Below are 13515 nucleotides of genomic sequence, written 5' to 3'. Positions count from 1 at the left end.
TTTTCAATGCTGAATTTATAAGCTAGTACTTTACGAATTTTTGTTTCTATATACTACTGATTTAGAATTGACTATTTTTAAAATTCTTTTTATAAAGCTGCTATCAGAGACTGGTGTGATAAATTTAGTAGGAAACTTTAAACCCATGTGCTGAAATAGCTTTATGTAAAGTAAAAATTATCTGTTCCTTTAAAATATGAAAGAAGTAGCCTAAAAAAATCTGAACTATTCAATTTTTTACTATTTCAAACAATTCTAATTTAAAAATTCCAGATTATCATCATTTTCAATTAGAAATTTCTAATTTATTCATATTAAATTGTATATGCTATTATCTAATGGTTGTTTAACTGCTTCCAAATATATGATTATTACCTCTGTGGATTACTTGTATTTCACTTTCTCTTATTACGGTGGCTGGCAATTTGACTAATTTATTCTTATCTTCAAAGAACTAGTTCTAGTAGTTACCAATTAAATGATTTTGAAACCATTATTTAATTTCAACTTTTATTTTTATTTTCTTTTTTTTGCTTTCTTAGATTTATTTAATTTTTCTAATTGCTTGAGTTCAATGAAATTTCATTTGATTTTATTTTTAATTTTTAGTAATAGAGGCTTCTAAAGCTAAAAATTTCTCTATTTTGAGTACTTTTGATGTTAGGGTTTCTCATTATCATTAACTTTCAAAAGTATACTTTCAGTTAGATTTCTTTTTTGATCCAATAGTTACATATGCCTGTATTTTTTTATAAAATTTCAGTTTTAGGGGCACCTGGGTGGCTCAGTCTGTTAAGCGTCCAACTTGGGCTCAGGTCATGATCTTACAGCTCGTGAGTTCGAGTCCCACATCAGGCTTTGTGCTGCCAGCTCAGAGCCTGGAGCCTGCTTCAGATTCTGTGTCTCCCTCTCTTTTTGCCCCTCCCCCATTCGCACTCTGTCTCTCTCTCTCTTTCTTAAAAATAAATTAACGTTAAAATTTTTCAGTTTTATTATACTGTAAAACTATGTGGTCTTTACAAATTTTACTCTCGGTTATCTACTGAGCCTTATTCTGCAACTTAAATATTACTTTTTAAATATTACTTTTTTAAAAAAATTGCTTATTAAAAATATTACTTTTTAAAAAATTTAATGAGTGCTTTAAAAGGTGTTTAGTCTCGATTGGCTATATATATTAAATTAATCTTACTAATTATATACATGTTCTGTGTTCTTTTTATTTCTTTCTAAAGTAGCATGTTCAACTCTCTCAATATTATATTTCTGTCAGATCAACCTTGTCTTCTCAGCAGTTACTTCCATATACACTGATTTTTTTTTAATATAGAACATGAAAATTCATGGGGGCCTGAGTGGCTCAGTTGATTAAGTGTTGGACTCTTGATTTTGGCTCAGGTCATGACTTGATCTTATGGTCGTGGGATCTGCCCACTTTGGCCTCTGTGCTGGCAGCTTAGAGCCTGATAAGAATTCTCCCTCTCACTCTCTCTCTGCCCCTCCCCACTCATGTTCACTTTCTCTTTCTCTCTCAAAATAAATAGATAACATTAAAAAAAAAAAGAACATGAAAATTTATGAAATACCTTTCCATTGTCATTTATAAGCATGATTGGTAGAATCACCCACTTTGAATGTGAAAAGGTAGAATTAAAAATAAGTAACACAGAGATTATTCTTTTTTCTTTTTGAAAGAGTTTCCTTTTTATTTTTTATTTTTTTATTTTTTAGAGAGAGAGAGAGAGCACACATAAGTGGGGGAAAGGGACAGAGAAAGAGAGAGAATCTTATTAGGCTCCACACTCAGGGAAGAGCCCCCAACATGGGGCTCAATCCCACGATCCTGGGATCATGACCTGAGCTGAAATCAAGGGTCAGACTGAAATCAAGGGTCAGATGCTCAACTGACTGAGCCACACTGGTGCCCTGAATTATTCTCTAAAATATTACTGGTACAATTGATAAGCTGGGGTGGGGGGTGGGGTGGGTGGAGAACCTGAAGTTTAATCTAAATCCCCACACCAAAATAAATTCCACATGGATTAAAAGATTAAATATAAAGCATGAAACCATAAAATTGGAAGAAAACACAGCTGCACATTTTTCTGTTGCAGAAAATCTCTTTTGTGCAAAACTATGTTAAGCATATGAACATAAAAAGAAAATAGGTATTACTATCCAGGTAGAAATCAAAGTTTTGCATCTGTTCCTCCTCTATATTCCCTGAGTTGGAGAAGAACATCCTAAAACATCTGCTCAGACTTGAAAATTGAAATCATTATGAACTTAGTCACACTGTTCGATCTCCAACCTTGAGTCTTTTGTTACACCACTGGTCAATGATTCTAAGCCACTTACTCTGTTTTCCTCTTTCAAAATATCTACTATTCTTAGGTTGGACCCCCACAATCAGCCCTCCAAATTTCACCATACACCAAGTGTCTTCTGATTCTCTTTGGTATTAACAATGTTATTTGTGGCTTCCAAACTTCTAATTTCAGCTCTGATTTTTTTTTAAATTTAATAGAACTTTCTGACTAATTCTCTGAATACCGTAACCTGTGAAATTTAATGAAAGCAATTTCCTCCTTTATCACTTGAAAATATGAAGCACATAAATTCCAAGCTTTTTTTTCTAATAAATGAAGTACCTGTTTTAGGAAGAATGTTTTTCTACATGTTTTTCTGAGAATGTTTCCCTTTTGCTGCCATGTTTTAAATAGACCTCATGTTATTGATGCTTCTTTTTACTAAAATGAGAGACAGATCAATGCATAATGGTGAAAGGGAAGACCAGTTGTTGGAAGAAAATGTTTAGTTATTTATCTATTTACACACACAGACATAAATCCTTACTGTCTCCTAAGTGGCTGTTTACCCCACACTACGTGCATACTCCACCATCTTTTCCATCCACTTTATATATCTTAAAATGACAATGTTACCTATCTTTTAAAGCTTTAAATATTATAAAATACATACTACAAATACCTTTTTAAGAAGTCATAAACAGGATTTGTTATCTCCACCATAAGATGAAATTTTTCATCGTTCATACATTTTAGCATAACTTGTGTAAAGAATTCTAGGAATCTAGGTCTCTGCTTAAATTTCATAACTGTGAAAACAAAGAAATGTATAGCAGTAAATGTGTCAAGAACTCCTGTCTTTCCAAGATCAAATAATCCTTTATGGTCTATATTTCATTTGTTTTCCAAATATCTCAGTGTTGAAAACTAGTTCATAAAAGTTGCCTCTAATGTCAGACAAGTTGGGGGGAAAAGTGCTAATTATCAAAATTACTAGTTATCCTAATTTTTATTCTCTCTCACTCTGAGCTAAGCAATAATGTTGCTATTTATTCATAGCTGGACTTGACAATCACTCACATTTTTCAATTACCTAGTACTCATAGGCTTCATAATATCACTCACTACCAAAATAAGTCACCATCAAAGTTCTGTCTTTCCAGATTTTAAATCATATTACTTGACAACCAATAGTTATTTTGTGTTATTCTAAACAGGTAAGAACTCAAAACCTTCTGTCTAGAAAAGTGAGATCTTTCAGACAACAACAAAATCCACACAATAAATGATCTTCAATAGAAAATCGAGTGAACAGCACATATACGTTTAGGTCACCTACCTTCTTTCACAGCACCTTTGACCGACCAGTTTAAAACAATAGGGTAAAGAAATACAGGGTCCTCTGTTCCTGAGAGTTCAGTTGTAACATCTAAGGTTTAAAAAATTAGTAAGTTGTAGGTTCTGTTTAACGTGAATAACCAAAAATGAAAATTCTTTGGAAGAATGTTCAAGCATTCATTCTAAATTATGTGCTTTCAAAATATCAACTACATCATTATATTTGGGGGCATTAAAAACTTCAGTGATCTTAGTTATTTTCCTTTCATTTTTCCCCCTAAAAGCCAAGGAGATCACCACCAAAGAGGTGAAGAGTTTCTAAGGCTTGAGTCTCTCATATTCAATGGCTGTCATATTACCAGCAAACCCCAGACTCAGAAACATACCAATTATGTTAACTTTATTTTTACACAATTACTTTTAAAAGACCGTAAAATATAGAATAATGAACAGCACAGCCACTGGAGCAAGGTTGCCTGGGTTCAAATTCTAACACCAACAATTTTTAGTTATGAGACCTTGTTAAGTTACTCATCTTCTCTGTGCCTCAGGTTCTTTACCTTTAAAATGAGCATAAGAGTAGCTCCCTCATATGGTTGTTATATAAGGACCATATGAGTTTCAATATGTATAAAACACTTAAAATACTTCCTGGCACACAGAAAGTACTGTACAAAACTATTATTTTATGATTATTTTGTTATTAAATCTGTTGTTTAGCTAGTAACATTACATTGTGCTTCTTAGTAAAATGTTTTTACTGACAAAATGAAAATAATTCACATCTCTAAAACACTTCGCATTTTAAAGAATTATATTCTTATAACGAGACAATTACAGCTTTCCCAAAGCTAGGTTTACTGGTTGTGTGAATAATAGAGCATTGGGTTCAATTCATTAATTCAACTCAAAACAGACTTTGAAGAGAGAGAGAGAGAGAGAGAGAGATATCCAGGTCAGGGAATTCTGATCCCAGATAGAACTGAGGCACACTAAGAGAGGTGAGGTCAGGACACAGAATTCTGCAAGTAGTCAGTTCCAGAAAGGCTGAGGGGCCAAAAGTAGAACCTCCTACTTGAGGAAAATGTGGAGAGAAAAGGTACTCTCTTATTCTTCCAGAAGGTTTGAAGTACCTGCTAAAAAGCAGGTGATAATATTTATCATCACTAGAAACTAAATCAATTTCTTAAGCAGATTTCCAAACTGCAAACTCCAAAATTCTAATCACTGTATGCACAGTGGTCCATTTTGAAATTCCTATTTGGCACAATGACCTAAAACTAAACCACTCTTTCACTTGAGCAGACTGTGGTTCAAATCACTCACTCATTAACACACTTCACGCTATCCTTTTATTTCTCTTACATTTCTGCCTTTGAAAGAGGAGTGATTCTCAATTTTGCGCTCCCCTCGCCAATACACTTGGCAACATTTGCCTCCCAGTTGATTGTCAAAGCAGGGAAGATGATGTGCCAAGCATCTAGGTAGAGGACAGGGATGCCGCTCATCATCCTAGGGTACTCCACAGCAAAGAATTAGCTGACCCAAATCGACAAGAATGTCGAGGCTGAGAAACCCTGCTTTAGAATCAAAAATAAGCCAGCTATGTAATCCTAAATAAATCACTTAATCTTCATGAACCACATCAGAAAAAAAGCAGTTAGCAATCCATTATTAACACAGTATTTTTAGGATTAATGAAATAATGTAAAAGCACCTTAAAGGATTTATTTACCAAATGCTAATCTCATCTTAATCCTTTTAACAAAATAGTTTCTTATTTAAAAAAAAAAAACATAATGCCAAGTAGAAGTATACAGAAAGAAAAAAAATGACTACATTGCTTCGTCAGTTTGAGTAGGTGGGTCTCCAACAAGGCCAGCTGTTCATTTATTTTTTCAGGTAATAATATCTGCTGTGGCTTCTTAGGCTTGTAAGACTTCTTGGAAGAACCCTAAAAACATTGGTTAAGTGTCAGAACGTACTTCAACATGTTTCAACAATTGTCACTTTCAAGTAATAATCTTTAAATTATGATTTCATACTTTCACACCTGGTGGATAAAAACTACAATCTACATGGTTAAGTGATATAAATGAATAATTAATAATAAGTCATTTCATCCCAACTAAATGACAAACACAATACTCAGTATTTTATGGAGATTGGCCAAAATATTTCTTCTCTTCCCCTCTCCCTTCTTTCCAGTAACTTCTACAACCCAAAACCCCAACTAGCACCATCCCTTCAACCTATACACACTTTTCTGAAAGCAGCTGAGGGTAGAGCTCTAAAAAATCCTCAAAAGAAAACTCCCATCTTGCCCTCAGAAATGTATTCCTTTTTCCCTTTTCTTCTTTCCTTTCTTTTTTCCCAGAGGAGCTTCTTTACAACTAAGCTAATTGCCTTTGCTGCTTTGCCTTTCATTGAAACATAACAAGATCTGCAATTAGTGGATTAAGTATTAGTGGATCTGTGCTCAGTCTCCCCACCATGTTTCCAACAGTCTGAGCCTGAGAACTGAAGTGTTAATGTCTCCTGTTCTCAAACAAACAAACAAACAAACAACCCTCCCAAGCCCCTACAGGCTTAAAGCATCCTTGAGGGGCTATAACAATTTCTGACTCTTATAAATTAGGCGTTAGCTTCTCAGTCCCTACAGTCTTAGAAAGAAGTATCACAACATTCCACTGGGCTTGGGGCTCCGTGGAAGGACACATGGGGTCCTGCCCTGCAATGATGTGAAGGAATAGGCTCATGAGTCAAGGCCTGGGTGACATAAAGGGCCTGGCAGCTGATGGACTCTGACAGTGAACAACAGTTGGTGGAAAAAACCCTCAAAATGCATCCAGCTTAATCAAAACTCTCTGTAAACAAAATGACCCTTCACCCCCCAAAAAAATATTATGGCTTTAAAAAATTCGTCCAGTAAAACAGTGGTGGTTTTTGAAGCTTTCTGTGGCAAGCACACACTTACTTTGGCATATAATTCATTATATAATAGAGATAGAGATGGGGCCAGTCCAACAGAAACAGAGTCTAGGGTTGACAGTCTCTCTCCCCACCCCAGTCAGTGAATTAGTAGGCTTCAAGTAATTCCTAGTGCTCCTCAGAAATGAAGCAACATTTCAAAATTTGATCTATAAAAACACATAACCGTATGGTTTCAAGAAAAGGCAATACAATGGGAGGCAGATACTAAAAAGTAGTCTTAGACATTAGCAGTTTCATAAAGAAGACAATTTAGGTGACACAATGAGGTTAGGAAAAATCTGTGAACAAACTAAAAAGCTCTGACGGGTATTTACTACATTCGCTGACCCACCCAGAATCATAAAATAAATTTGGGAGAGACTTTACAGGGCTTTTAGTCCCCTGTCCAGCTGGGCATAGGAAGCTCTATCAACACCTGATGGTCAGTACTGGTGAGAGAGGCTCTTCAGTATTCCAGCATGGATGCTTCTAAATAAGGAAACTCTTTGCTATATACCACTTTTTGTTTATATAAATATGACAAATTTGAAACTAGTCAATTTTCTAACACATTTGCTAGTATCACATGACACTTAAAAGACTCAAATAAGTATATGTTTTAAGACAAGAAACAAAAATCAATTACCTCCTCTTGTGTTTCTTCTTGGTCAGTCACACCAAATAGAGATTTGCACCCTGATGTGATGTCTAACATCTTTTTTCCATAATTTATAATCATAACTGCCAGGTCATATTCTTTCCATGAACGCAGAATCTAATTGAAAATATTTATTAATTATAATTAAATATTATTAATTACCCCTTGTCTATTTTCAAGTGTCATCCACCATCTTTCATAAACTCAAAAGTCCCATTAATGTTTGGGTCTAAGAATTCCCCTGATTTTGTTAAGGAAACTGGTAATTTACCTCCAGATTCTATTTCCCCACAATTAAAGCTACACGATTCCACTGCTTTAAATAAAGGACAAAATAACAAGATTATCTCCTCAATAATGAATTTCCCGTATTTCTGGGACATATAGCCATATATGTTTCGGTATAGGAAGTTAACTGTTAAGAAAATATTTCCACTTAACACACCCATGTTAAAACAAAATCATTCTAAAAAGTCCATATAACCACCACCTCCTGTCTTGAGTTGCTTTCTATGTGAAATGGCATAATTACTGACATCAAAATGTCTGGGATGGGGTGATTTAAGAACGGTAAATGATTCATAAGACATTCTAGCGGTGGACTAGACTAGAGACAAGCTGTGTTGGGCAGATTCTCCATGAACCAGAGCTGCAACAGACGCTGCAATCATAAAAAGGGGAGCTGCTCTCATCCACAATTTGTTACTAATTACTATTCTTTGGCCTTCTCTAGCCTGGCCCTTACCTAGTGTAAAGCACTCATCTCCTTGTACTTTAAGCTTACAAAATATTGAGCGAAATATAAATTCTGACACTCACTATGGTTTCAGGCCTTCATGCCTCCCTACCCCTGAGGCATTTCTCAGAACAACTTGCCCACTTTATTTATAAAGCTTCACCTGGTCATGAACATCTGGGCGCTAGCATCAACTCTAGAAAGGTTTCCCTGGCCAGCAGTCTGATTTGCATAGGGGACACATTCATGGTGAACCCCATAAGGCCATTCTCCAAGAGTATAAATAAGCTTGTAGGAATTTGTTAGATGTAGGTGTATTCTGTCAAGCTGAGTAACTTAGTATTTATTTAAGATAAGTAACAACTGCTACTTCCCATACAGTGAAAGGATATATACACGGGTGGTTGCATAAATCTGATAATACCTACCTGATCCAAGGTGCTAAGAAATAGAAATACTTCGTGGGACCCGGCAATAGCGTTAAATTAATGCTGACCATGGAACTGAGTGTGGGAAGGAAAACGGTGAAATAAATCTTGAAAAGGTCAATGGGGTTAGGTCAATCGGGGTTTTAAATGCCAGGCAAAACAGTCCAGTGTCATTATAAAATTGATATCAGAGGGAGTATGTTGTATTAGAAAGCAGAAATGAGCTGATGTTTGCTCTCCATTCAACTTTGCTCTCTGATGTAGTTGGAGGCTTAGAACTAGAAAGGACTGTGTCGTCTTGTCCCCTTATCTTCATATGACAGTACAAAATGATAAATGATAACGAATTTTTCCAATCAAAAGGGAAATAGAGAACCAATTCTACTTAACACACCAAATGGTGAACAGAAATAAAAAGACTATGCCAGATGTTTAGCATAATAAGTTTTAAACAATGCAAACATAATGGAACATGTAACATGACTTGTCTCAGAAAGTGGCACTTCATTTGGAATTCTGGCAACTTTTAGAAAAAATACTGCTGCTTAAAGAAGAAAGATTGAGTCATCTGAACAGATTACCAACGTTTTAAGCAGAACAGAGAAAGGACACAGAGCCATTAGACTAATTGGACTTTCCATGTCATAATAGAAAATCCATACAAAAAATGTGTTTATAAAAAAATGAACACCTGAAATCTGGGACTCAGGCCAGGGTTCTGGGGTTACCGTCAGGCTGGAGGAAGCTTCCGAAAGGACAATTCTCAGCATATCAATTTGGGACAGAAGCAGCTCTGATATCAAAATCGTCACATTAATATACATTTTACTTTTTACAGATGTCCAAAATACATTCAGGGTCATTTCTATAATAATATCACTTGGATCTCAATGTGATTCTTCAAGTTGTGGGGGAAAGCTAGTGGAGTTGTGGATGGCAAGTAAGGAATCGCAGGGCCAGGCCCAAGCTGCTGTGTGCTCTGGGAAAAAAATCACACAAGGCTGAGAGAGGAGACATGTGAATTCAAGGACTTCAACATGCACTAGGCCCCAAATGCTGGTCTTTTGTTCTAGGTCAGTACTCTCTGCAATCATCCACAGAAGCTGCTGCAAAACCTCCCATTCTTCTCAATCTTGGAAACCCACCCTTACTCCTTACTTCCTTACTCTCAGCAAATGACCTTGCTTCCTTTTCACAGAGGAAATGTAGGGAAACTAGCTTATCTCCTGTCCAGAAACCTACCTACACACTCACCTGTAACTCCAGCCATCCTACTCTCCTGTTAGTGGAGAGAGGTCAATCTCCCATCCAGACTAACCCCTCCCACCTGTGCTAGGACTCACCGCCTCCTGCCTTCTCAGGGATCTTGCTCCTATATCCTCATCCTTTCCCTCTCCTGGCTCCTCTCCTTTAATGGTCAAAATGTGGAGTGCCTGGATAAGCAGAACTGGTTTGTTTGTTGGTTGGTTGGTGTTTTGTTTTGTTTTGTTTTGTTTTGTTTTGTTTTGTTTTGTTTGTTTTGTTTTGTTTTGAGAGAGAGAGAGAGAGATTGAATCTTAAGCAGGCTTCAAGCCCAACATAGAGCCCAATTCAGGGCTCTGTCTCAGGACTGTGAAATCAAGACCTGAGCCAAAATCAAGCATTGGATGCCTAGCTGAGCTACCCAGGCACCCCTGGTGGGTTGGTTTTTAGCAGGAGAAGTTGCTATTGGCAACTTGCAACCTACAAGCTGCGTTGGAATAGTTTCTTTGTTCTGGAAGAAACATTGCAGTAGCTGCTATTAGTTATTTAAATGCAAAGTGAGTAGTTGTCCAGTACCCTGGAAAGAGAGTATAACCTGGCCTTCTTTTATTTGAAAAACACATTCCTCTCCTGGAAATACTTACTGATGGACAAATCTGGGGGGCAGGCAGTGGCGGACGCCAAGCAGAGAAAATATTCCAAAGAAAAGTAACCTTGGAAGATATACTTTTAGTCCAGCATAACACTAATTAATGTGTGTATAATTGTAACATTAGAAATGGAAAGGGGCACTTTGGATTATGTGGGACTCCTGCTTTCTCACTGGTTACACCACATGATAATGGCAGCGCTGATAGCACCAGAGAGATTCTCAAGGTTGAGGTTGGGAATGACAAAACAGCTGTGGACCAATCAACTCTCCTCTTCTTCCTCTTGACTAATGGAAGCAGGATAGGTCCCTTGGATTTAGTGCACTCTTAAATAATTCTCTTCCCTTCTCGCTCTACACACTGTCCCCAGACGATATCATTTATTTATATTGTTCGTTTGAGTCCATATATTAATGATGGCTTTGTCCTTATACATATTTGGCCTCTCTTGAACTCCAAGACAGTAGTTCCAATTATATAATATACACCTCTTTGGATATCCTATTAGCCCCAAAAGTCAATATATTCAAAACTCAGTATCTTTTCTCTCTTTCCCATACAAAATTACTCCCTCTCCAGAGTCCAACAAATAGTATCCACTCAACTGCTGAGTCCAGATAGCTGGATTACTGTTGACTCTCCCGCCTTTCCCTTGTATCCCCACATACTCAGTAGTTTTACAGGTTGTCAACTCTATCTCATAAATAACTCTTAAATCCTTTCAATTCTATCTCCCACTTTTTCACACTATAGTAGCCTCCCCTCTTAAGCATGGGGGATATGTTCCAAGACCCTAGTGGATGCCTGAAACCTCAGATAGCACCAATCCTGATATACATGTTTTTTTTTAATACATATGTGCCTATGATAAAGTTTAATTTATAAGTTAGTCAGAGTAATAACAACTATAATAATAAAACAGAACGTTTATAACAGTATACTGTAATAAAAGCCATGTGAGCAGAGTCTCTCTCAAAATATCTTGTACTGTGCTCACCCTTCCCCTTGTGATGATGGGACATGATAAAATGCCTATGTGATGAGATGAAGTGAGGTGGATGACGCAGGCACCACAACACAGCATTAGGCTACCGCTGACCTTCTGACAACGCATCAGATGGAGGCCCATCTGCTTCCCGATGCAGTTGACCGTGGGTACGTGAAACCGTGGAAAGCAAAACTGCAGATAAGGGGAGACTGCCATAGTTCAGTTTATCATCTCTCACCCTCTAACTCCCTCCCTGCTTCAGGTCTTATCCCACTCTACTAGTTGTTGTGCCACCAGAATAATTTCTCTTTTCTAAAATGCAAATTTCATGATGTCATTTCCAGGTTTAAAACCCTTGAATGGCTCTTCTCTGACCTCATTAGAGGGCCATTCATCATCTGGTACCTGTTCACTACTCCACTTTTCAAGGTGACTGAAACACATCCTTCATAATTAAAAATAAATCTGATTCTTCTTTTCCCAAACTTTAAAATTATTTCATATTTTCCCATTGATTACTCTATGAGGCAATGTTAATAATCCTGTATCTGTCAAATATTTTTTTAATATTTGCCTTTAAGCCTTGTTAATAGTGTCTTGCCATAAAAAAAAATTCTTTTAATTATCATGTAATCTGTTTATCTATCTTTTCCTGTGTACCTTTTAAATTATATGCCCTTTTGAGAAAGGTCTCCTCTGACTTCAAGGCCATACAAATATCCATCTGGACTTTATTTTGTTTATAGTTTGAGGTAGAGCTCTGGCTTTGTTTATTTGCAGATGAATAGTCAGTTATACCAACACCTTTTATTAAATAAAATATTTTAATAAATTATCATTTTCCCAATAAATCCAAATGCCACCTTTGTCATATATTAAGTTCTTCTGTAGACCTGGGACTGGCTATTCCTGGACTCTTCTATTCTTCTGAACTATTTGCCTATTACTTTGTTAACACCATTTTTTATTGAAGTGGCCTTATAATAAGTCTTAGTATGTATTGAGAACTTTAAGTTATTCTAATCAGTTTCAGAGAAACCCCATTGGGATTCTGATTAGATCTGTGTTATATTTAAATATTATTTTAGGAAGGATTTATATTTCTATGACATTAAGTCTTCATATTCAGGAACCTGGAGTGGCCGGCCATATGTTCAGATCTTATTTTGTGCCCTTCAGTAGATTTCACAGTTCTTTTATTTGGGTCTTTTAGCACTCTGTTAGGTTTAAAATATTGTATTTTTTCCTCCAAGTTTTTATTTAAATTCCAGTTAACATACAGTGTAATATTAGTTTCAGGTGTACAACTTAGTGATTCCTCACTTACATACAACACCTGGTGTTCATCACAACAAGTGCCCCCTTAATCCCCATCACCTATTTAACCCACCCTGGCTCACCTCCCCTCCATCAACCCTCAGTTTGTTCTCTATCGTTAAGAGTGTGTTTCTTGGTTTGCCTTTTTCTCCCTGCTATATTCATCTGTTTTGTTTCTTAAATTCCACATGAGTGAAATCATATGGTATTTGTCTTAAAATATTGTATATTATAAAGTGGTATATTTTCTTCTCTCCATTTCTAACCAGTTACTGACAGTATAAAAATATCAGTTTGAAAGCATCTCACAATCATTTTATAAATTCTTTTTTCGATTGTAATAATGTTTACTAGATTCTCATGAGTTTTGGAGACCTGTAACAATTACAGATTAATTTATACTTGTTTTAAAATTTTTTTTAATGTTTATTTATTTTTGAGAGAGAGAGAGAGAGAGAGCTTGAGCAGGGGGAGAGGCAGAGACAGAGAGGGAGACACAGAATCTGAAACTGGCTCCAGGTTGTGAGCTGTCAGCACAGAGCCCGATGTGGGACTAGAACTCACAAACCATGAGATCATGACCTGAGCTGAAGTCCGACACTTAACCGACTGAGCCACCCAGGTGCCCCAGTTTTTTAATATCATAAAATTTTTCATATCGTTATCTATTGCATTAGAGAATCTCTACAAATAATGAATCACACTATTAAGAGTCAGCATCTCCTATACCTGATTTTTAAGGAGACGTTTTATGAGTGTTTCTTACAATTATAAACACTTGAATCTGACTTAAAAATTTTTTTTAATGTTTATTTATTCTTGAGGGAGAGACAGCCAGAGCGAGAATGGGGTAGAGAGAGAGGGAGGGCAGAGAGA

The 13515-nt window shown here is 36.3% G+C and overlaps 1 protein-coding gene across 4 annotated transcripts in view; it reads right to left on the bottom strand.

The window, feature by feature from the left end:
• Positions 1-13515, bottom strand: part of CFAP54 (cilia and flagella associated protein 54) — a 295558-nt gene that overhangs the window by 171411 nt on the left and 110632 nt on the right. For all 4 annotated transcript variants that reach the window (XM_042992952.1, XM_042992954.1, XM_015539090.2 and 1 more), the window contains 4 exons: positions 7267-7395; positions 5487-5601; positions 3649-3738; positions 2992-3118 (listed from right to left, as the gene is read on the bottom strand). In XM_042992952.1, coding sequence (XP_042848886.1) covers positions 2992-3118; positions 3649-3738; positions 5487-5601; positions 7267-7395 — 461 coding nt within the window. The remainder of the gene's footprint in view (positions 1-2991; positions 3119-3648; positions 3739-5486; positions 5602-7266; positions 7396-13515) is intronic.

Source organism: Panthera tigris, chromosome B4 (genome assembly GCF_018350195.1).
Source record: "Panthera tigris isolate Pti1 chromosome B4, P.tigris_Pti1_mat1.1, whole genome shotgun sequence".
Lineage (NCBI taxonomy): Eukaryota > Metazoa > Chordata > Mammalia > Carnivora > Felidae > Panthera > Panthera tigris.
Note: the sequence above shows the minus strand (reverse complement) of the source record. Positions and strands in the feature narration are given on the sequence as shown.